This window comes from Alexandromys fortis, unplaced genomic scaffold (assembly GCF_014885135.2).
Source record: "Alexandromys fortis isolate MF-2015 unplaced genomic scaffold, M_Fortis_MF-2015_v1.1 scaffold_90, whole genome shotgun sequence".
NCBI lineage: Eukaryota > Metazoa > Chordata > Mammalia > Rodentia > Cricetidae > Alexandromys > Alexandromys fortis.
The window spans coordinates 3,730,321-3,755,325 of record NW_026067985.1 but is presented as its reverse complement, the minus strand read 5'-3'; the positions used below and the strand labels follow the sequence as shown (position 1 = coordinate 3,755,325).

At 47.8% G+C, this 25,005-nt stretch overlaps 2 protein-coding genes across 3 annotated transcripts in view; one reads left to right on the top strand and one right to left on the bottom strand.

Annotated features, from left to right (window-relative positions):
- Positions 1-1,112, bottom strand: part of Suds3 (SDS3 homolog, SIN3A corepressor complex component) — a 106,174-nt gene extending 105,062 nt beyond the window's left edge. Inside the window, exon 1 of one of the 2 annotated variants that reach the window (XM_050158999.1) lies at positions 812-1,112. In XM_050158999.1, the coding sequence (XP_050014956.1) occupies positions 812-953 (142 nt within the window). In that variant the 5' untranslated portion in view covers positions 954-1,112. The remainder of the gene's footprint in view (positions 1-811) is intronic. The other variant, XM_050158998.1, reaches the window with a different exon arrangement.
- Positions 1,113-5,216: 4,104 nt separating this feature from the next.
- Taok3 (TAO kinase 3) overlaps positions 5,217-25,005 on the top strand; it is a 176,904-nt gene continuing 157,115 nt past the window's right edge. Inside the window, exons 1-2 of the mRNA XM_050158923.1 lie at positions 5,217-5,411; positions 14,480-14,578. The gene's annotated coding sequence lies outside the window, so the exon portion shown is untranslated. The remainder of the gene's footprint in view (positions 5,412-14,479; positions 14,579-25,005) is intronic.

Genomic DNA, 25,005 nt, shown 5'->3' with positions numbered 1-25,005 from the left:
AAAAAAAAAAAAAAAAAAAAAAAAAAAAAAAAAAAAAAAAAAACAACCATTCTGCTCTGTAAACGTTGCCTTTTTTTTTTTTTTTTTGAGAGGTACTTTCACAGAGGTCCTGTCAAGAGGCAGTCGGCTATGTCCCTAGGCACTAGAGAGACTAGAATGAGTAGGACAATCCTCCTTGAGAACAGCTGAAGTAGCTTTTTGATTTTAACAGCTCGACTTTGTGCCGGAATACTATACTCCACTCATACAGAGGCCGCCCCGCCTCCCCCTCCGCACCTCTCTACCTACTAGCGTCTCCTCCACTTAGCCAGCTCCTTCCTCAGTCTCTCTGGGTGTCCCTCGCACTAGCCACTGGAGCACACAAAGTCCAGATAGAGAAGTGGAGCTCTGGGAAGCAAGAATGCAAACGCAAAATACTCGAGACTGAAAACAACTCCCGACCTCCCCTTGCATCTGCTTCACAGCGGCAAAGCGGATTTAACCCTTACACCCACCCAGGAAGTGAGGACTCCAGACGACTCCGCATCAGGTGGGCAGACAAGAGGCTGGGCACCTTGAGGTCACAAAGCTGGTGTAGTTGCCAGACAAATCAATACTTACACCTGGCTAGTTCCCGGTCCCCAAGTGGAGCCAGGGCGTTAAGCATTTTGAGGAGAGAAGCTGGGCATCACTCCGACCCAAGTGCACTCCGAGGGATGACATCCAGAGAGGATCTGAGATACCGAGCAGGAAGCCCTGGCTCTGGAGAGCTCTGGCGACCTCTGACCCCTGCCCCATAGCCCCCGGGCCCCGATCGCAGCCCGGACCTCACCTTCGTCGGACTCGCGGCCCCGGCAGCTGCGCTCGTCGTCCTCGGCGCTCTCCAGCTCCTCGTCGTCCTCGGGGTAGTACTCCGGGGCGGGCGGCGCTGCAGCCGGGGCGGGCGCGGGAGCCAGCAGCCCCGCGGCACTCATGTCGCCGCCTCGGGCCGCGGCGGAACGTGTCCCGCGGAGATCGCGGCCGCCTGGCTGCGCTCCGGACGGCCCCCACCTCGCGGAGCCGGAGTCGCCGCCACCCGGTCTCTCTCGGTGCGGAGCTCCGCCCCCGGCGCCCGGGCTGGGCAACGGGGACCTAGCGCGGCCGGCCACTTCCGGGTCGGAGGCTGCCCGGTGACAGCCTGATGCCGCCATCCTCGAGGCGATGGGTGAGACGCAGGGCTCCACGTTCTCTCACACAGTAGCGCCTTCATCGCTTTCTTAAGAATGCTCGATCGAACGGCCACGGGGAGGGGCGAAGGCAGCTGTCGCTGGAGTCAGGCATATCCTTGGGCAGCACTGGCTGCGGACAGGACCCCGAAGCTGGTAGGACACTTCCGGAAACGGCCGCCAGGCGGCGCCCGGAGTCAAAACTAAAGTGGACGGGCGTGACCTGGGCGGAGGCGTGGCAAAGCCTTGGAGAGGTGAATGACAAGAACGGATCAGTGGTGGGTGTGGAAACCTGGACAACTAGAGTGTGTGTGATACAGAAAATGGGGAGTCTGCCTCCGCCCCTGCCATAGTGGGGGCTTAAGATAAAGGCAAGCTGCTGCCATTCCGTCCCCGAGTGAACGTATGTACCCAAGCCTTTCCAGTGCTTTCGTTTGAATAGGTTTACTGGGTGAGCTGTTTTTCCTGATTTGACAAATGATCAAAGAGCTGTCATTCTCCATTAAAAAAAAAAAGAAAAGAAAGAAAAGAAGTAAGAGAGAAGGAAGGGGAAGAGAGAGAGAGGTGGCATCAGTTTAGAATCCCAGATCCAGGCTGTTCATAGAACAGCTGCCTTGTGTTTCCTCAAATGTAATGTTTAAGGTACTTTTGCCTAATCCAGTAACTAGTTAGCCAGCTAATTTTCAGGTGAGCAAATAATACGTTGCCTGAAATTGAAAAGCCAACGCCAGTGTAGTGGCACACTCCTGTAATCCCAGCACAGGGCAGCAGATCTCTGAGTTCCAAGCACTGGGGAGGCAGAGGCAGGCGGATCTCAATGAGACCAGTCTGGTCTACAGAGTGAATTCCAGGACAGGCTCCAAAACTACACAGAGAAACCCTGCCTTAAAATAAATAAATAAATAAATAAATAAATAAATAAATAAATAAATAAATAAACGCATTCAAATAAGTATGTAAAAGAGCGAGTTCCAGGACCTGCTCCAAAGCTACACAGAGAAACAAAAAGAAAGAAAATAAAAAATAAAACAATAACAAAAGCCAGGCGGTGGTGGCACACGCCTTTAATCCCAGCACTCAGGAGGCAGGCAGGCGGATCTCTGTGAGTTCAAGGCCAGCCTGGTCTACAGAGCTAGTTCCAGGACAGGTTCCAAAGCTACAGAGAAAAAGCAAAAACAACAACAACAACCAAAAAAAAAAAAACCCTAAGAAAGAAAGAGAGAGAAAGAAAGAAAGAAAGAAAGAAAGAAAGAAAGAAAGAAAGAAAGAAAGGAAGGAAAGTGAGCCCAGTGGGTCAAGACTATAATTCCAGCTACTCAGGAAGATAAAGTAGGAGGGAAGGTAAGATGGAGGTCATCCATCTTAATGAGACCCTGTCTGAAAACAAAAAGAGGGCTGTGGATGCAGCTGGGTAGAGCACTTGCCTGGCATGCTGGAGACCCTAGGTAACTTCAATTACTAATGCCGGGAGGCCGGGACAAAGTGGCTACAGTAACATCCTTCAGTAGTCAAATCTGCACAGGAAAAGAAAGAAGTAACAAGAACGGGGACAGACGTGTGTCAAAAGCAGGGTGGAACCCAATACAGTATTTGATTCTCACATCCTCTATGATCAAATGTATTTCCAAATTGGCCCAGAGAACATTCTAAAAAGGAGAACATTCGTGTTTGGTCCCATTCAGTCTGACATTGCCTATTTTACTACCTTGTTTTCATTAAATCTTGGCTCTCTTTCTAAGGGATAGTGCCTATGTGTGAAATGCGAGAATTCCCAGAATGCAATGCTGAGATGAGCTTCCTAGAAGTCCTGGGATCTGAAATCCCTTCTCAACAAGTCTTTCTTCAAGCTCAGTCTCAGTAGAGGTTTGCAGAGAGGTCTCTCCTGCAAAGGATGACGTCGGCTTCGTGTGTGTGTGTGTGTGTGTGTGTGTGTGTGTGTGTTCAGGCACACACGCACCCACCCACCCCCTGTTGGATCACATGTAAACTATCTGAAATCCACACTGTGGGACTAGCGTTCATTAAAAATGCTATTCACACAACAGAAAAAAATTGAAGGGCAACATTTTTGAAATCAAAATTCATTGATACAGTGAATCAAAAAGTGGTTGGTTTTGTTACTAAAAGTTACAAGAAACTGGGCCCTTCTTTGTAATCTTGCTTTCCTTTAACTTTTATTTCTGTCTCCCTGACTGCAGACAGCCTGTATTAGCAGCCATGCCTTCCTGTTTTATGGGTTTGACAGCGACACAAACAGTTGGATGACCACAGCTTACCCCTTATCTTCCCTGGAGAATGCAGAGCTGGCCCAAGTGTTTTTTGGAAGACAGAAACTACTTTTTAAAAATCTCTTATTTTAGGCTTGGTCAACTTCTGACCCATTTTTTTTTAATTCTATTCCATTCTGTAGCCAACTTTGCCTATAAAACCTAAGTTTCCTCTAGAATCATTTCATTCCTTAAAGTCCTCCACTGCTTCTCGCCCAAAGACAGTATTCAGACTGCTCAGGAAAACGCGCGCCTCCGAATCGAACCTAAAACTCAAACCCTGGAGCCCAGTGTTCACAACTTCAGGCCTTCCCAGGCAGCCTCTGGGTTCCCACCAAGAAGATTTTAAGGGTGGCCAGAGGTTGGGATGAACTTTGATATGCAAACAGATGTTTAGGATGCAAATGTGGTCTGGGGGAGGGACGGGATAGAGCTCAGAGTTAAAATGAGCAACTTTCGGACGTGTTTGAGTAGCTTGGTTAAACCTCCAGTTGAACAAAACACGAAAACGAGGCAGGTGTGGTGGTCAGGCCTTGAATCCCAGCTGAGGCGCTGGCAAGTTCAAGGCCAAGCTGTCCACTAGCGCAGAGTTCAAGGCCAGGGCTGCGCCAGAGCCAATCGCAGATAAGATAAACAAATAAGAATTTAAAAACTTTACAGTAGAGCATTTACTAAGAGATAAGGTGTGTCGACGTCTGACGTGGCTCCGGTGAAAATGGGCTCCTGCCGAAACCTGTTTTGAGCCTCTACCGTTAACTGGAACAACACAGCCGTTTCCGCAAAACCGTGAGACAGGTCCTGGTGCACTTTAATCCCTGGCAAACACTGCGTTTCCGCGTGGCTCGGGATGGATCCAGGTTATTGTAGGGTGCACTTGGGGTCAAAACTCAGTGTCCTTCCACCTTTGGTTCCTTAAGTCCGTGGCCCTGGAAGAGGTTCAGTTGAATATGCTTGCTGAAACCTCTCCTATCCCAACTCCTTATTCAACCGTGATAATCAAAATTCACAAAACTCACAAAACGAGTATTTCTTTTTTCAGCTTTTTTCCCTTGTGTGACAGGGTCTAGCCATCTAGCCCAGGCTAGACTCAAACTTGAGGCGATCTTCCTGCCTCTGCCTGTGAAGTATTGGTGGTCACAGCACAGGCAGCCACAGCGAGTGGAAAGGCTTGACTTCTCAAAACCGTGTTAAGTACTTAGTGTTTATCTAGTCTACAGATTCTTTTTCCTCTCCAGCAGTAAACTGGCGTCCACTGAACGTAAGGCAAGAAAACGCAATTCCCCTGTCTGAGAGCTAGGAAATAATTGCAAACCCCAGGAGGGCTTGCCTTATGGGTGACCAGGAGCTGTCAGGTCCAGCGAGCGACCTGAGAGACCGGGTCCGCCCAACATGCTCTCCCACGGTGGTCTCCCGAGAAAAGCCAAGGCGTGGGGAAGAGAGCCACAAACTTTGATCCCTGCGCTGCACAAACAAGCCTGACCGCACCCGAAGAGGGCCACGGGTAACCCAAGTGGGGAGAACTTCCGCGTTTGAGAGAGCCCCGCCCATATGACCCGCCCACTCCCTGTTCCGCCAATCCCGTGGACCCATCGACCGCTCGGGTTTCCCAGGGAAGGCCAATCGAACGCCTACGTGCGACAGGGGGCCCGAGGCAGGCGATCAGGTAAGGTCAGTAGAGAGCCTATCAGAGCGCGTCAGGGGGCGGGGTCGAGGGCGGGGCCGAGTGGGGGCGGGGCACGCTCCGCGCAATCGGGTGCGATTGGCCACCCCTGGCGGAGCCGCACCTCGGACAGCAGCAGCGGCGGCAGCGAGGGTCCTGCGTGGAGAGTGGAGCGCGACGCGGACTCGCGGGCGGGAGGCTGCGCGTGGGGTCGCAGCACGCGAGGACTCGGCACAAGAGCGACTCGGGGCACGAGTGAGAGAAGGCAGTGGCGACGGGGTCGCGGGTGACAGTGCTGAGGTGAGAGCGCGGGCGCCAGAGTGACAGCCGGAGTCCCGGCGCGGGGACCCGGAGCAGCGGCTGCGAGCATCCCGGGAACAGAGTTGTCAGTGCTTCGGGGGACCGGGAGGGAACCGGGACGGGAAGTGCGGAGGGGACCCCGAGAAGGATCGCGAGTGAGGGAGAGGACCAGGATGGGGACAGGGACGGCGAAGTAAAGAATGGACTCCGAGTAGGACCGCTGGTGAGAGAGGGGATGCCGAGAGGGATGGGGAAAGCAAGATGAGGAGGGGACCGAGAAATACCGCAGGTGAGCAAGGGGACCCCAGAACGGGACTGGGCAGTGGGATTAACGAAGCGACTTGAATAGGGACCTGGAGAGGGACCAGGGGCAGTGGAATGAGCAAGAGGACTCCGGAGGGACTGGGACGGTGGAATGAACGAGAAGATCCGCCCCAGGTAGACCAGTGGGGAGAGCGGACCGGACTCAGAAAGGGACCGGACCCGTGGAGTGAGCGGAGGAGACACTGAGAAGGACCGGGACTACAGACTAAGCAAGTGGATTTGAGAGAATCCAGGCAGCGGAATGAAGGAAGGGCACCCAAGAGATAGGCAAAGAACCTCAAGGGAGGCCAGGGCAGTGGTTCTGGAAACTGCTAGCTCTCGATGGATGTAAAGAGGACTTGAAGAAAGTTTAGGACAATTGGGTGACAAGAGGGGTCCCCAAGAAAGGGCAAGACAGACAGGTGTCCCAGAGCAGGGCCAGCACCGGAGTCCAAGGAGAGCGGGTGAATGGGGTACCAGAGAAAAGCGAGCGTTCAGAGCGAGAGTGTGGCTTTCTGACCTGGCAGTCAGGCACCCGGGGGGAAAAACACGGGCTGCCTGGGTCCTGGTGGCATCCGGCGGGGACGGCAGCAAAGCTGACACCTGGACACCGATGTTCCGCTTCTATGAATCCTAGGTCTCCCCGAGTGTTGAATTCCGGGACACTGGAAGGGGGATCATGTGATGGGCCCGGGAATGAAAGACACGGATCGCAAGGACTGGCCAAGGGCTAGCCAGACGATTTGTAGAGATTAGACTCGCTGGCCGCCTCACCTCTTGTAAACAGCAGACTGGCTTTCCATCTCTTTACTAAAGTTCGACCTAGGGAATTCCTTGATGAAAGATCTGGGGGGGAACTAGAGGTGCTTCCCTTTGACCCCATCCCAAGAAGTTGGAGGAAGATGTCTTTTGGAATATCCTCACTTTGGATTAATTAGGATGTTAATTTTGATACTGAAAAGTGTGCTCCTGAAGTAGGTTTTGGCCTTTTGTCGTTGTTTGTTTAGTAGGTTGGTTGGCTTGGTTTTAGTTTTTCATTTTCGCTCCAGGAGGAGTTAAGAAACTTTTTCCCATTTGGCAGCCTGACCCTATCAGTGTTTGCAATGCAGATTTAAGAGAACCGGAGCAGGTTTGGTAGTTAAGGCTGTTTAAACTTTGATGTGTTAGACACAGTTAGAAGGTCACAGTCAATTTTTCAAAGCAGTTGCTGGGGTCGATAAAGGCATGGACTTTCTAGGCATCTAAGCCAGGTATGCATATTCAAAGCAGACCCTGTAGGTCTGTCTTAAGGCTGGGACAGAGTTGAAGCAGTCCATGGTGGCAGGTTCTTCTCTGAGGGATGGGAAAATATCATAACCCCAGGGCTGTGTTAGGTTGACATGGCCCCACCCGCCTTCTGAATTCAACCCCAATGCACTTTATTTAGCCATCAACTTTATATTTGAAGATTTTTTTTAAATCATGATTTTTTTCCTTAAATTATTTTTTGGATTAACGTTCCAAAGCAATAAATTTTTATTGGGACATTTTTTATAGAACTCTTGTATTCTTTTTTTTTTAATTTTTCCTTTTCTCCGTTTCTGACACTGCTTTTGCTCTCTTCATCACTGTATTATTTCTTTCTGTCTTTCTGTTTTGGTTTGGTTTTGGAAGCTTAGGAAAGGGTAGTTTTAGGGAAATAATGGAGAATTAAGTACGATTCCATTTCTGTTGTCTAGATATCTCCTCTGACTCAGGTTTCGAGTGTGCGGAGTTAGAAATCCCTTCTCTGGCCATGGCAGCAGGACTCAGGATGCTGAGACAGGATAATTTTGAGCTGGAGGCTAGCCTGGGCTACCTGTTCAAGGAGTACCAAGTCAGCCTGGACTTTAAGACAGCATCTCAAAAAGCCGAAGAAATATTTCACTAGAGTTTAGCACTAGGTAGCTCCACCAAGAGGTATACTGTGTTGTTTCCAGTAGACACAAGGGGTTGGGGATTTTCTACCTAAGGAGCCCAAAGCCCTGGGTTTGGGCCTCAGAATAACAGCAAAAGTAGGCTTGCTTTTGTTGTTTGTTTGTTTAGGTACAGAGCATCAAACCCAGGGCCTTTTGCATGCTAGGCAAGTGATCTTCCCACCGAACACCAAGCACACTGTCAGCCTCGCTGTCATTTCGGCCCAAGACCAACATCTGACATGGTTTTCACCCAGGTGATAGTAAGGAAAAGGCTTGTTCCCTCCCAGCAGTTCTGATGCCATGAGATGGAGCCAGGGGTGATGATGGAAACCCACCCACTAAAAATCCTCCCTGAGGGACACCGGACCAGCTGCAGCAGGCACAGATTTTCCCAGAATTCAAAGAAGTGAAGTTAAGAGAGTGTTTGGGGGGCGGGGTTTAAGACATCCTAAGGGTAGAGCATGGGGGGTATACCTCTGAATGGGAAGCCCCCACTCCAGTTCTTCCAGGAACTCAGAGAAGTGTCCAACATAGAAGGTTTTTTTTTTTTTTTTTGCCCTCTTGTTAGCTCACTTCTGAGTGGTGTAAATAGTCATTTCTGAAGTCAAAACAATAAATGTATTTCCTTGTATGTATTTCTTCTCCCGAGTCATCACCCAGCCAGTGATGGCAACTGCTTTCCCGTATGGTGTTGATCCAGGGATGATGAAGACAGAGTTGAGTAGAATTCTTCCTGCTAAGAGTCCTAAGAGGAGCCTGTGCCCTTCTTCCCTGGGGGAGGAGTGTGAGAAGATAGGAATTCCTGTGAGATCTTTGTTCACTTAAAAGGCTTGTTTCAACCAGACAGTGGTGGCACACACATTTAATCCCAGCACTTGAGGCAGAGGCAGGCAGATCTCTGTGAGTTCGAGGCCAGCCTGGTCTACAGAGCAAGTTCCAGGACAACTAGGACTACAAAGAGAAACCCTGTCTCCAAAACAAAAAAAGAAAAAGAAGAGAAAGGCTTGTTTCCTGCTTTAATAAAATGCAACAACAGGAGAGACTCAGGTGAGCCCTTGCATGTTCTTCCCTGCTCTTAGCCGAGCCCAGGAGCCAAGCACCCGCCTGACACTTTCCTTACTGCATGGCATCCTGCACAGTGGGTCCATTGTGCTCTCGGAGGCTGGCTTAACAGGCAGGCCAACCTGAACAAGTGTTTTCATTGCTTGCCAACATTCATAAACACACGGTCTTCAGTAGAGCAGGGGGTAGGAGTGGGGCCAGTGCTGGAGAGCTGAGGCAGAGGAATCACAAAGCCTCCCTCTGCACCCATGTTCTTTCTAGTGTTACATACAGATGCATCTTGCTTCATAATTTGATTCTGGCTTTAATTCCTTTCTCCTCTCCCCCAAAGAACAGACATATACACACATGCACACATACAGAAAGACATACATACACATATATGTGAGTGTATGTATGCATACATTTATATGTATACATGTGTGTGCACGTATACATATGTGTATACATACATGCATGCATACATACAAGGAAAGAGCCTGCCTTAACATGTTTGGGGACTTTGGGGACTTACTGAGAAAACATCTTCAATTTATTTTCCTTTGGGGAGGAAATTTCTGTCACTCACAGCAGCTAGTTCTTGAGTTCTTATTTTGGGGTGCGGTTTGGCCTGGGTGACTTCACTTGTGGTGGGCTAGCCTCGTCACCTGTTTAACTGGCCGCCCTGCTGTTTGTGAGGATGTCTTTAGCTTCCAGCAGAGGAACAGCCTGAGTCTATCAGCAGCAGTCCCGTCATTTTACCTCCAGCCTCCGTGAAGAAAGTGAAATCGAATCCACCTCCAATGCTTTATTTTAATAGTGTAATTAATGAATGAAATGTTCATTACAAGAGTTCAACTCCAGTTTCTTCTGCTATTTTAAGGGAAGACATTTATCCCCAGATTAAACTGTGATTCTGTAGTGTATACTCATCTTTATTATATTCGTTGATCTGCTCTGTGTAGGTATAGGATCATATGTCCGTGTGGAGGTCGGAGCACAGCCTGCAGGAGGTGGTTCTCTCCTTCTGTCATGTGGGCCCTAGGGGTCAGACTCAGGTTATCCATGTTGGTGGCACGTGCCTTCACCCACTGCGCCATCTCACCAACCCTGTGTTTGTTTATTTATTTTCTAAGCAAGGACTTTCTTTTTTTTTTCTTTTCTCTCATGTGTGGATGTTTACCTGAATGAATATCCGTGCACTGCATGTGTGCCTGTCGCCTGCTAAGGCCAAAAGAGGACATCAAATCCCCTGGGACTAGAGTTACAGATGCTTGTGGGCCACCATGTAGGTGCTGGGAACTGAACCCGGGTCCTCTATGAGAACAACCAGTGCTCTTAACCACTGAGCCATCTCTCTGGCCCTGCCATCCCTGTGTTTATGGTGTATGTTCCCCTTTCTGTCTGTAGGTCCATGACAAACAAGGGCAATGGCAATTCAAATACATCTTGCTTCCCCTTACAATAGATTCCACTAATTAAGTCAGAAAGCTTTCTTAAATAAGCTAATGACTTAATTGGTCTTGGCAGTAAACACACTAACCAGAATCATAGTTCATGGCCAATTTTCTGTCCTATTGAGAACATAAGTCCTTTTAAATTTTCATTTAATGTTTAATGTTTAAATTATCTTTTATTCATCCTTTGACCACTTCATACATGTATACAATGTATCTTAATCATATCCTCTCCAGGCCACTCCTCTCTGTCTCTCCAACATGCCTCCCTCCCATCTCATGCCTACCGCCCACCCCCACACTCCTGTGTATGTAATCCACCGAGTCCAGTTAGTTGTGCCTGCTGGCATGCTGGCTGAGTGCTGGCTCATCTTTTGGCTTCATCGTGTGTGGGTAACCCCGCTGCAGAGTTCATGACGTCACTCACAGCCCCCTCCCCATCCTCCAGCCTATATGTACACAGCCTTCCTTTGGAGGCCTGGCAGGCTCCTGGACACAGATGTCCCATCTAGGGCGGAGCACTTGCCCAGCACTTCTCAGCACCCCGCCCACTGCAGGAAGACATCTTTCTGACCAGGGCTGAGAGCAGCACTAATCACGGGGATAAACAGAAGACTGTGTTTTTGGAATGTGCAAATGCACGTTATCTTATTGTATTTATTTAGTTGATGCGACTCAAACTCGGGGCCTCAAATACACTAGGCAAGTGCCCTGCCTTCGAACTATAGCCCCTAACACAAATATTTTTAAAAAACCACTTTGACATGGTTTTTAAGTGACCTGGGTCAAGATCTAGTAGCAGAGAGAGGATGATAAAGGTGTTTCGGGAAACTTTATGCTTTTATTGTCGCTGCAAAACTGCTTTGTTTCTGTTTTGTTTGTGTTGTGACAGGGTCTTTGGCCATAGCCAAGCATGGCCTGTCCTCTTCTCCCCTCCCCTCCTGGCCTAGTCAACACAGGGCAGATTTAGCAACCTGTTCTTGGGTTTGAGCACCCCATTCTTCACACACTTATTTTCTGTGTTTCAGTTATTTCCGGGGCATTCCTGTAGCGGTCAGAGTACAACCGGTGGGGCTCGGATTTTCCTACCACCTTCCCCCTGAGCCATCTTACCTACCTATCGGCCATGTACTTCCTGCCTTGCCATCCATGGTCCCATCTTAGCCCTGCCCTTTCAATGCCTTTGTCCCTCATCTTCAGGATTCTTTTCTTTTTCTAGAATTTTTTTTATAGACCCAGGGCCATGCATGTGCTGGACAAAGACTGTTCTGCCTTGGTTCATGAGACCTCACACCACCCTCTTTTCTCTTGAGTTTCTAAGTATATGCTTTCTTTGTTCTAGGATATTCTGTCTGATAGTCCATTCTAGGGTTTCCACTTCCCTTGTCCTTTGTAGAAGTTCATCGTCTTGGTTTTAAAAGGATAGTCTCTTCTATTTCTGACCTTGCAACCGATACCTTAATTATTGAATTGTGTTAAACTGTAACACTTTAGATCTAAACTAGTATTTAAGTGTAGTTACACAGATAATTATAAAATATAGTTGTTCCTGCAGACAAAGATAATAGGGACAGTTCCAAGGGAAGATTACCTCTGAGCTTGACAGTTGGAATGTCTGATCTGGAGACGTCAGAAACCCAGGACTTGGAAAGATTCTTGGTCCTTTTCTTTTCTTTCTTTTTTTTTTTTTTTTCGAGACAGGGTTTCTCTGTGGTTTTGGAGCCTGTCCTGGAACTAGCTCTTGTAGACCAGGCTGGTCTCGAACTCACGGAGATCCGCCTGCCTCTGCCTCCTGAGTGCTGGGATTAAAGGCATGTGCCACCACCACCCGGCTCCTGGTCGTTTTCAACATCTCGCTTTGACTCTTGGTTTTTCAAGGCAGGGTTTCTCTGGTTATCCCTGGCTGTCCTGGAGCTTGTTCTGTAGACCAGACTGGCCTTGAACTCAGAGATCTACCTGCCTCTGCCTTCTGAGTATGCCGCGACTGTTAAGGTTGGGGTCTATTCGTTTGTTTCTTTGGATGGTATTTTTTATTAGTTGGGATCTTTAGAAGGTTGCACTTTCTCTGAGATTCAGAGCCAAAGAAGATGCTGATGGCTTAAGTCACCTCCACATGCTGTCCTTCCAAAGCATGCGCTCACCCTTCCTTTCTAGGATGAGCACTTAGTAGCTGAGCACAGATAAACTTGGGGGTTCCCCCCACCTTCCAGACTGAATTTCTCACCAGCACTTGCTAACTTCTGGCAGACATAGCAAATATTCTGTCTGTTTTGTTCATGCCACTAGCATTTGGGGTCCACAAAGACAGGGGTTCTTGTTTTCACTCTTTGCTATCACCCTATCTGGTTGCTTAGTGAAGATTTGGTGGATGTCTTACAGAAATCTGGCGTGAGCGAGTTCTCCAATTGGTTGGCTAAAGAGTTTCGTTGTTCTGAACATAAGGAAGTAAAAATCCTGAGGAAGGAAAATGCAGTTTGGAAACGTTTTCATGTCCTCTTTACTCTCTGGAAGTTACGTTTGTCTTTTGGGTTGATCTTGCGTTCTCTCTATTTTTGACCATACAAGCCAAGAATGCATCTCAGGCTGGAGAAAAATCTGTGAAAACTGTTCATGGCAAGGAGACCCCTCCGATGCCTGTGACACCTCCTTAGGTGCCAAGTACTTAAACCCACAGTAGTAATGATCCCAGCCGTGGCACAGGAGCTCCTGGGAGTCTTCTCACCTGCTCTCCATTGGTTGTGTGTTGACGCCGGAAGCTGGTCAGCTCAAGCTCATGTCCTTTTGGGGGTGTCATCAGCTTTCTGCATGTACGAGTAATTTTGATTGAAATTCATTCTAAGCCTGAATTAAAATAACTGAGCACTGGTGAGGTCTTCTTTGCCTGCTGGCAACCCCGAGTACTACCTTCAACATGCCTCAAAATACCAAGGACACACAAGCCCTCACTTCCATGGAAAAGGTTCCTGTCTCTTTCTCCAGCGTCTCCCCGCGTGAACCAGGCTGGCCTTGAACTTGCCATCCTCGCACCTTAGCCTTCATAATGCAGGGGGTTGCTGGTGTGAGCTGCCATGCTTGAAAAGTCTTTTTAGGCTTCAAGTGGCCTGACCAAGATGCTTTTTATGGTAAACATGACCCGCCATCAGCTTTACCAATCACCAACTGAGTGTCTTCAGTCTCTGCCATATGAAACTTTTCTTCCCCTTCTATATATAAAATCTACCAAATCCCAGGCCATGTTCTGTCCATCACAGTATTCTAGCGCCAGGAACCACGTGGATACTGAGATTGGACCTCAGGCTTCACACGGGCTAGATGAGCATGCTGCTCGTCTTCCCAGTCTTCCCAGGCCACCATTATTTTTAAAGATTTTTTTTTTAATTTATGTGTGTGTTCCAGGTGGTGGTGACACACACCTTTAATCCCAGCACTCAGGAGGCAGAGGCAGGCAGATCTCTGTGAGTTCGAGGCCAGCCTGGTCTACAGAGCTAGTTCCAGGACAGGCACCACACAGAGAAACCCTGTCTCAGGGGGAAAAAATTATGTGTGTGACAGTGCATGTGTGGGTGCCCAGGGAAGTCAGAAGTGGCCTTTGAATCCCTTGGAACTAGAATTGCAGGCACCTTGTGAGCCATTCTGTGTGGGTCCTGGATTCATACTCCAGACCTCTGGTAGAGAGAGCTGCAAGTCCTCTTAACCATGGAGCCCTCTCCTCAGCCTCTCTGTCCACTGCTCATTTCTGAAACAGCCTCTGACTAGGTTGCCCAGGCTGTCCTTGAACTCACCCTGAAGCCCACACAGGCTTTGAAATTCCTCTGTAGCCTAAACAAGACTCCAACTTGAAGCCGTCCTGCTTCATTGTCCCTGCTCGCCAGGACAGGCTCAGTAATGGTGAGTTTTAGAGAAATTGTAGCAACCTGTTAAAGTAAACTGCCCCAGCCCTTTCAGATTGGGCAGTCGCCAGCCCATAATGAACCTTGCTGGATCGTTCTCAGTTTGAACCTAGAGTGGGAGTGTCCTAGATCCTAGATGTTCCCAGTGAGGGTAATCCCAACCTTAAATCTCCTTCAAGCGATCTAGTTCACAGAGAGAGAGAGAGAGAGAGAGAGAGAGAGAGAGAGAGAGAGAGAGAGAGAGAGAGAGAGAGAGAACACACACGCAAACCAAACGGCAGACTGACACCACCCAGAGGCACATGCACCTGCGAGGGCCAATGGGCGTCGGAACAGGAAATGCCGCATGCAGGCCGTTGGGCCTGATAGCACCGTGGGGCACCCTGCTCATGCTTCTTCATCTGTAGTTCCTCATAAGGATTTTATGGGGTTTCTTGCAGACTTCTCATCCCTGAGCTTTGAAGAGAAGGCACTGTAGATCGAAGAATAAAATGTGAAGGCGCTTTGACCGGTCTACATTCTCCGGAAACCCGGACCCGGTGAGTGCCTCTTGTGATGTTTCCACTACCTCCTAACAGGGTGTGTCCCGTGCAAGCACAGGGAGCACCCAGGCAGAGGGATGACGGGTGCATTCGTGAAGCACTAACTATGCCAATGGCTTTATGGATGCCTGGCCCGGCCTGGCCTGGTGTCCGTGCAGCAGCAGGCATTGACCAAATGTCATAGATTTCGACATGGTATTTGTTTAGCAGGCGCCTGTTTGTTCTCTTTGGTGGGAACTGGGGGCACAGGGGGTGGAGGTACTGAGGGGGTGCGGACTGGAAACTTGTTTTAGGACATTCCTTCCCCAAATGTCAAAACGCGGAGCCCTGTAAAGTGCTCTTGAGGCTCCAGGTCTGACCAGGAAGTGCTGCTCGAGTCTCCCTTGAGTGTCTGCTAAGAGCTTCCTTTCTCAGAGTAAAGGCGCTTGACAGCCTGGGGTGTCCTTGGCACTGAAGTCGGTCTCAGGTTGATCTCTCCTGTGAGCCAGTCAGTCTTTCAAAGAAACTCACCTCAAGGGCTTATTGACTGCTCAGGCCTCTCCTTCACGTGGGCTTGGACACCGAGGGGCCTGAATTTCAGACAGTCCATTGCGAGTAAGCATACCTGTTTCTAATTTTATATGGACCGTCACATTATAAAGCGCCGTATGTTGACACAGTGTTCACACACGGGAGCCATTTAAACTTCCTGTTGAATTTTACGTAAGGACTTAGGATCTTTTGCTCAAAGTCCAGCCGAGATCCTAAAGCTGAGACTCCACTGACACACACGGTATGGTTAGTTAGAACCTGAAACTGAGACTCCACTGACCCACATGGTATGGTTAGTTAGAACCTGAAGCTGAGACTCAGCTGATCCACAGGGTTTAGTAGTTTGACATAGTTGAGCTTTTGTGTCAATTTGTAAAAACTTAGTATTTTAGTTTTCCCTCTTTCTTCTGGATTAGCAAGGCAAAGGCCAGGCTGCCAAGAGAATGTCATAATCTTGGCAAAAAAACCCATGAGGAAAACTTTAAAAATATGCTAAAGGGCACTTTTTAAAGGTGGATGCCACCTACCCTAAAGGGTGCCCCAACGTTAACGTAACGTTTCAAGAGTAAACTACTTTAAGGGCATGGTGTCCATCCAGACCTTCAGAATATCACTTCCTGTTTTCCTTACTTCAGAGAAAGGTAAGATAGGGCAGAAGATGAAGCAGTTTCTCACATATAATTCCAAACGTAGACGCACAAAGATCAAAAGAGTTTGGCCACATTTACATGGTTTTGCAATTTTTTTTTAAATCATTTTAGTAACTGGGTTTGTTAGTTACTAAAGTAGAAAGGAAAATACCTTAGCGTTGAGGTCACTAATTTCTGGGGCAGCTCTAGTCCATAAAATGAAGTCAGATGACGCAAGCAAGGAGGTAACTTTTAATTGACAACCGTTCCTTTGTGTGTTAAAGTTAGTCTAAAACAGTCTGTGCTGGGAAACTGCCTCCTGCGCCTTCAGTTCTTCTAGACAACTTTACTAGGCAATAGGAGCAAGGACTGAGCGAAAGGTGTGGGCTCGGACACAGCCCTGGCCAAGCTCTAACATCGTGAGTGTAAACTGATTCTTGCTGTTTTTGTGTAGGAGGCACTGTTTGTTCAAGAATGTGTGTAGTGGCAGGGGGAAGGGCCTATCTAAAGAAAAGAGGAAATTAAAAATTTCAGATAATCTTTGAAATATAATGCCAGATCGTGTGTGTGTGTGTGTGTGTGTGTGTGTGTGTGTGTGTGTGTGTGTGTGTGTGAGTGATATAAATTGAAGTTTCAGAACCTCCAGGATGGGCCGAGTGTGTAGTTTCACAGTCTAGCTCCAGGTCAGAGCCGGGAGTGGGGAGAGGAAGTGGGCAGGGCCTTCCCCTGACAGATTGTCTCAGATCATATGGAGTCAGGGAAGGTGGAAGTCACTGCTGGATCCTATCCGCCTGTGACTGTTAGTTTCCCCAGCGCCAGCAGTATGCCGCGTCCATCCAGATGACAAGGCTCACTCTCTCGAGTAAGTTGACACGACAGTGCTGACCCTTCTCTCCAGTTTCCCTGCGGTCATAGTCCTTATCTCTGGCCTGCAAAGATCACATGGACCCCTTTTGTACAAGGCCACATGTTAGCAGAAAGGGGGTGGGGCGGACGGAATTTCGTAGTGAGCGCGCTGTGTTTCCTGCTTCAAGTTATTGCAGTCGGTTTGTGAGAACATCTCGACACATTGGAACCACCATATAAAATGATAAATAAGAATTCACAACTGTGAAGGAGCCCAAAGTTCTAGATTGTTCTGGTTCCACCCTGGCGGCAATGTAAAAAGGAAGCTTTTAGAGGAAATATGACATCTGGGCCCAGATGCTTAAGAATTGCAGAGGCAGGTTATTTTTAGAAATGTCTTAGGAGAGTGTGTGTGTGTGTGTGTGTGTGTGTCTGTATCTGTCTGTGTGTGTATAAACACGTATATAATGTATATATAACTCATGCACACACACACACACACACACACAGTGCTGAGAAGTTTCTTTCACAGGTAAACTGCAGTTGCCCACAGACTGTCTCAAGAAACACTGTTTAAAGCATTGTAATGCTATGTGCCAGGCCTCATCAGTCCCTCACGGGCTGATCGCATCTTTTTCTTTGTGTCCACCATCTGACCTTGCTGTGATGTAAGTGTCCCGCCAAGAGGCAACAACAGTCAGACTCCAACTCCAGTGGGGTCCCGCCTACCCTGTGGAACAGCTCAGGGGGTCAGAGAACATCTCATTGTGTCACCAGCGCAGTTCCTCAAGGACGACCCCTGACCCCCCACCCCCTGCACTGTGGCTCATGGTCAGCCTCCTCGTATTACTGTAGTTTTAGTCATGTATACTTGGAGTTGGCACAGGAATGTGTCTGCCATCTGCTCATTCCATTGCCTCACATACTTGCTAACGTCCTGGGAAGTGGGCATCAGCCAGAGTCCTCACTTCCCGTGATCCGTGTGGGATTAACTGAGATAGTGTCTGCAAAGCCCAAGGTTGATCATACTTCCGGGGAAGAGCCCGTGTCTGACGTCGGGTGGCTATGCTGTGCTTGATGCTTTGAAGTAATACAGCCCCCATTCACAGCCTAACCAGGAAGTGATCATGGGAAGGAAAACAGTGCACCAAGCTTTGTATGGTCACACAGTGCCATGAGAAGGCCGTGCTCTGGACATGGAGACAGGACCCAATGGTCTCCTTCCATGTCCTCACCTTGTTCCATGCTCCCCAGGCCAAAGGGTGGGAGGACGTGGGGAGGGCACAGAGTTGGCTGTAGATCCAGTAATTATTCGTCAAAACGATTATTTGGTCTGATTAATTCAGCTTTTACACTTTTTCTCTTTGCCTCCCCTGTGAAAATTTCCTCTCCATTCAATAGAACTTAGAAAAATTCAGGAAAGCAACATGGCAAGCGAAATACGGGTTTATTATCAAATTATTTATTTGTGCATGTGTGCATGTATGCACGTGTGCATGAGGGTGCACTCACCGTGCACACATGTGTTGGGGCCACGGCCAGCTCTCACATGGTGCCAGGGGGCCGAATCCTAGTCCACGGGCTGAGCTAGCGCCCCAGCCCAGAGGCTTGCCTTGAAGTTTCGTTCATTTTCTCTGGATCTCTGGACAGTGTATGTTCTGGTGTTTTCTCCTGCATGGCCACAGCAGGTTGAGATCACATTTCAACACGTTAGGTCAGCCTAAAAAGAATTCTTGGATTATTTTTCAGCAGAACTAGAAGATAAAGAATTTTTTTAGTTTTTGTTTGTTTGTTTTGTTTTGTTTTGTTTTGTTTTTGAGACAGGGTTTCTCTGAGTAACGTCCCTAGCTGTCCTGAAACTAGAACTTGCTCTGTAGACCAGGCTGGCCTTAAACTCACAGAAATCCGCCTGCCTCTGCCTCCCCAGAGCTGGGATTAAAGGAGTGTGCCACTGCTGCCCAGCGGTTTTTAGTTGTTATTGTTTTGTTTTTACTGTCTATCTTTGGTAAGGAGTCAGTAAACTTTGGTGAGTTGAAGCCATGATAATTTTCATGGCATGGTCACAAAGCAGTGAAATTTGGAGACACCAGCAATACATAATAAATTGACTAAATCAAGAAATTATACCCCTGTTTTAGGTTCTGTAGCCTCTATGGACATAGTCCTGACACTCAGAAGTGTAGGTCTCCATCTGTAGTGTGGCCCTCTTGTGTCCTGCTTCTGGATTCTTCTGTGTCATTGTCCTTGTAGCTGCAAGCCCCTATTAGACATTCCTAACACTGCAGGAAAAATCCATTTTTTCCTGTTTCCCTTTCTGATTCAGATCCTGGTCACCTCATTCACAGGTCACCAAAATTGCCTCTCCTCTTTCTGGTCTCACACCCACCCACCCCAGCTCATTCTGAACTACCTTTTCGTCCTTTGTTTTCTGTTGTTATTTGAGACAGAATCTCACTGTGTGTGTGTGTGTTTGTGTGTGTGTATGTGTGTTTGTGCACATGTATATGCTTAAATTTTATGCATAATTGAGATGGAAATGGTGGAAATATTGTAAGACAAGAATATCAAGACGTATNATATATATAGGCTCAGCTGTCCTTGAACTCTCATCTTCCTGCCCCAGTCTCTTCAGATTGGGGCCTGCACCGCCCCACCCTCCTGCACAGCCTTCTTCAAATGCCTTCTTCTCTGAGGTTCCCACTTTCCACTGTGGTGTTCCCCACACCCATTTGTCTCTGTCCCCGCCTTATTTCTCCAGCCTCACTTCCTCAGCTCTTGGGCGGTCCTTTCGGCTCCTCTGCAGTCAGAAGTTCCAGGCTCATGCTAGGCCTGCCTTTGGTTAGTTCATCAAAAGACTTCTCCACCCACTCAGACGTTACCTCTTTTCTTCAAGACCCAGTGTCTTGTTTGACTTTTCCCCTGCCTATCTCTGCCATCTTTTTGCTGAGCCAGGGTTTCGAGTAGCTCGGTCTGGCCTGGAACTCTACCAAAGCTGACCTTGAACTCCTGATTCTCCTGCCTCTACCTCCCAATACTAGGATTTCATCCATTGTTTTTTTGCTCTTTTTTTCTTTTTATCAGGGGAGGGGGGTTTGCTTGGTTTGGTTTTTGAGTCAGGGCTTCACTGCATAGTTGTGGCCAGCCTGGAACTCATTCTGTAGATCAGGCTGTCCTTGGACTCCCAGAGATGCTCCTGCCTCTGCCTCTTGAGTACTGGGAGTTTAAGGGTGCATGCCACCACCAGCGGATGGTTTCTAATTGATCAAAACAAAACCCAAAGCTGTGTGTCCCTCGTTATATCCTCACTAGTGTTCGCACTGAGTTTTATAATCTGCACGTACTAATTATATATTCTAATCAATGGCTTCCCCGTGGCACTTGGCTAACGGACCTGTGTCATGCTGCCGCCATGCCAGTCCTCTGCCCACCCTCTCCCACCCCTTTCAGTTCCCCATCCTTCCCACTTCCTGGCAGGCCCTCTGCAACTTGCAGCTCATCTGTAATTGGTTTTGGCTTTTTTTTTTTTTTTTTTTTTTTTGATTCTCATTTCCACAAAGCCCAGAACACGTGTGACACTTGGTGACACTTATCTTTGCATGTCTGGCTTCTGGTAAGTCTGATTCCATCCACTTTCATGTAAATGATAGGATTTTATTCTTGGTTTTACGTTCATCTTCGCCACCCTTCTCCCCCACGGGCTAGCACCTGCCCAATTCCATGAGGTGGGTGCTGTGGGCAGCACTAAGCACGGTACGGGTGTCTACAGTGTCTGATGGCTCCTCCAGGAGGATGCCCAGGGGAGGCGCAGCCGGATCACACTTCTCTTTTCCAATGAGGTCTTTTTGCTTTTGTTTTGAGATAGGGTCTCACTATATCTCTCTGACTATCCTGGAACTTGCTATGTAGACCAGGCTGAGAGATCCTCCTGCCTCTGCACTCTGAGTGTTGGGATGGAAGGCGTGCACTACCCTACCTGCTCTGGTTTAGAGTTTTGAGAAGCCTCCCTCTGTTCCCCACAGCAAGGATGCTGACCTACCAATGTGCACATTTGAACACAAGGATTCAGCCTCCAGCTTCCATCATTCACTGTTCTCGCCCTGATGCTATGGTTTCTGACTTTGATTCGAAGGGGAAGAAAGAGTAGACCTATATCTGTGTAAATTCACCCAATGATCCTGTTCATCTCAAAAGAGCTGGAGTACTTTTCTAATTTAAGGCAGGTCTACATTTTCCTTAACCAATAAGAAGAAAATTATGCTAAATTGAGCCTTGTGGCACAGGCCTGTAGTCCTGGCTACATGGGAGACTGAAGCAGGAGGATCATAAGTTGAGGATCTACGTGGGCTACAGAGGCCAGCCCAAGCAACTTGGGGAGATCCTAAAAGTTAAAAAAAAAAAAGAATATCTAGGGGTGCAGCTCATCAGTAAAGCGTTTGCCTGGTATGAGGCCCTAGGGTCAGTCCCCAGCCCCCAACACACACACATACACATATACAGACACACATGTGCGCACACACACACCTCCCCGCTCACATACACAATCTACTAGTGTGAAAGTCGGCATTTCAGAGCTCACAGTTCAGGTTTTTGATGTAGCCATGATGCTACTTCAACCATCATCATGATCTTAACCCATTGGTTCTCACCCTTCCTAACGCTGTGACCCTTTAATTCACTTCCTCATGCTGTGGTCATCCCAGCCATATTATTTTTGCTACTACTTCAGAATGGAAATTTTGCTGCTGTTATGGGTCATAATGTTAATATCTGTGTTTTTCATTAGTCTTAGGTGACCCCTGAAAGGGGTCTTGACCTGCAGATCTTGACTCTTGGCAGTCCCATGTCCCCAACAGCAGAGGTTCCTGCCAGCAGGCATTTGCAGTGGCTTCATCACCAGGCAACCGCTCACTCTCTGGCTTTGTGAATCAGCTGATTCTGGATATTTTTATGTGTGGACTCAGACCATATGTGGTTTTGTGTGTGTGTGTCTCCTCTACTTTGCATGTTCTCAAGTCTCACCCATGTTGTAACATGTGTGAATACTTCATTCCCTTTTCAGACCAACAGTGTCCCAATGTGTAGGTGACATTGTATTCTGTGTACTCCTCAGTTGGTACCATTTGATTTGTTTCTACTTGGTGATTGCAGATAATGTTGATGTGAGCATCCTCATATGCATTGGGGTGTGTGTGTGTGTGTGTGTGTGTGTGTGTGTGTGTGTGTGTAAGCGCACAGAGAGATCAGAGGAAGGAGTCAGACCCCAGTACTAGAGTTAGAGTTACAGGCATTGTGAACCTCCTCATGTGGGTACTGGAATCCAGGAATGCATGAAGTACTCTTTATGGCTGACTGTCTCTCTGACCTCTATGGATACATTTTCATGAGCATATATATTTTAGTTCTTTGGGAAATGTACCTAGGGGAGGGATTGCTCCTAGTTATTTTTGTTATATAATAGAAATGAAAATTCCTTAACAACATCTCTGGAAGTCTTTCACACACCTACACAAATTATTGTTCATTTAGTTAACTGGCTCCTGGATCTTCAGAAACAAGACAGACATAAAATTTCAACTTGGGCCCTGGGCAGGTGATCTTTAATTCTGAATGAATAGTCCCAATTGTCTGCCACCGTGAGGGTGTCATGCAGAAGACGTGACTAAGCATCCTATTTCTAGTCGTAATTAATGAAATTAAGGGGTGTTGACGTCATTTAAAGCAAAGACACAGGGTGCGGGTGCCATCAGGAAGCTGTCAGGGGCAACTTCACATGGTGGAGGTGGAATCTGAACGAAGTCCCAAATGCTGGCCAGCTTTTCATCAGGTGTGGCGGGACATAATCAATGCATGCTCAGCCAAGTTCAGAGGGTATGAACAAAGCCTGGGGTACGTAGGGACAGCGGGAAATCAAAGGCCTTTTGAATCACCTAGCAAGAGGTTTGAACTCTGAACCAGAGATAGTGGGGAGCCATTTAAGCCATTTGAATAGAAGAGAGCAATGCAATCAGAGCCTTTGAAGGGACACTCCGCAGCTAGTTTGTGGAGTGACTTCAAGGAAGAAAGAGATTGGGAATGAGAATTTGGACCGAGGGTCTGGACAGAAGACAGCCACAATAGAAGAGAAGAAAAGCAGCGGGGAGAGATTTGCCGAGGGCATTAGCGGCTCCGGAGAGAGCTGACAGCTCAGGAGTGAGGGAGAGTGAGAGAGAGAGTGGAGAGGGGGAGTTGTGAGCACAAACTCCTGTGTGGAAGAGTGGGGGGGATAGTCACCTGAGGTGTCACAGGGTCTCACAGGGCCCCTGTGAGGAGGGCCCAGAGGTTCCAAAAGATAGGACCTGGGAAGGATCCTTCTGGATGTGGACATGAGCAGGTTGGAGCTAGTGACCTTTGCATCCCGGAAGCGTGTTTCTGTGCAGGAAGGTCCCTCCCTCTGCAGTGGTCCATCCCCCTCTGCAGTGATGTCTCAGCATGATGTAGGCCAAGTCGAGGGGTGGGTAGGCAGTGATGGAGGACAGTGAGGGGGTGGACAATTCCATGAGCAGGTCACAGGGTTAGGGACTATGGCTGAGAAGTGGTTAATCTGGAGGAAGAAGACAAAGGAGAAGTTGAGGAGGCTTATGGCCAGGGGTTTCCAGGTGGGGTGGAGACTACACAGGAGTAATTCCTTCCAGGCTGGTTAAGGTGAGAGAGCCCCTCAGCTGACTTCAGGCACCTGGAGACTGAACTGTCATTCCGTCTGTAAATGTTCATCTTGTGGGTAGGTAGGAAACAGGCCTTCACTTATTCTTTTAAATGTGTTTTCTTCCCCAAAGCATGCCCATGGGGTAGAATTGTACAAGCAACCAGGTAGGCCAGCCAGTCTGTGTTTCTTGTCATTGTTTGAGCTTTGTATTTTGGTTGCATATAATAGTGGGAAGTCAGTATTCTGATTAAAAATTTACTGGGTGGTAGTAGTGCCTCAGACCTTTAATCAGGAGACAGAGGCAGACAGCTCTCAGTAGGTTCGAGGCCAGCCTGGCCTATAGAGCGAGTTCCAGGCCAGCCAGAGCTGTTACACAAAGAAACTCTATTTCAAAAAACAAAACAAAATGTAGTTCCTAAAGCCCCAGTTTAACCCTTTGATATCCATAATTTGCCTTCCCTAAAAGGTGACCCAGTAGTGTGAGTGGTAATCTCTCTACAGTGTAGCAGGCATCAAAATAACCTTTAGTTTAGGGACCTGGGACTCAACTGTGAAAACATTTGAATCTGCCCCCAAAGTAATGATGACCAGATATCACTCGGAAGTCTCTAAATGTCAGATGTTAGAAAAGAGTTCCTTATCAGTCTTGAATTGGGGGTTCCCGACCCTAGGGCAGCTTGGAGAGTAGGCAAACGTGGAAGCTGAACCTCTTGTTTCATCAACTGTCCAGAAAAATGGTAGTCTTGTCCACTTTTAATTATTTTATTTGCTTATTTATGACAGAGTCTCACTGTGTAGTCCTAGCTGGCCCAGATCTCACAATATAGACCAGGCTGCCCTTGAACTCAGAATCCGCCTACCTCTACCCTTTCCCCTGGATGGCTGGTGGCCAGGCATACAAACAGTCTTTCTTCTTGCTTCGGTCAGTGGGGTAGATTTGTTAGTAATTACAAGATACAAATCATACCCTATCGCAGATGTATTTTTTTATATAACAGTTCAGATTTCTGTATAGTTCTTAGTAACTTAGTAATTTAGTTCTATAGTATCTAGGAGAGCCTGTGTCATGTAGCTTTTTTACCTTAAAATACCCACAAATACTCATCTCTTTGTCATGAACTGTGCCTCTACCCAAGCCTTCACTGTTGCACAAGTAATCAGATGAGTCTTTTTAAGTCTTTATTGTTATAAATGTTGAAAATAGCTCCTTAGGCTCTCTCTCTGTGTCCCTCCCCCTTTCCTCTCTGGCTCTTTCTTCCCCACCCTACACGACCGCTATCAGTAATAATAATAATTCTAGCTTCCTTTCCGGGCACAAGAAGATGCCACAGTAGTTAGACCTCTAAGAGCTTGGTTTCCAGAAATATGGATTCCTTCTCTCTTTTCTTCAGAACAATGAGGGGACAGCATTGTTACAGTGTGTCCTGAGAAGGACATTCACTCACTTCCTGGCTGTGTGTCCGCTTTTTCCCACCTACCAAAAATGCAAGCCAGAGTCTGACAGTTCCCTCAAGCTACGAGGGTCTGAAAGAGTGTGGCCTTCTTTTTACTTGGCCTTCATCTGGTTCAGGCCAACTCCTGCCACTTCTTCCCAAACTCTACCACTACCCTTCCTTCCTCATATTGTTGCCCATTCTACATTGTTTGTTATTATGCAAGTTTTACATTTTTTGTTTGTTTGTTTGTTTTTCGAGACAGGGTTTCTCTGTAGCTTTTGGTTCCTGTCCTGGAACTAG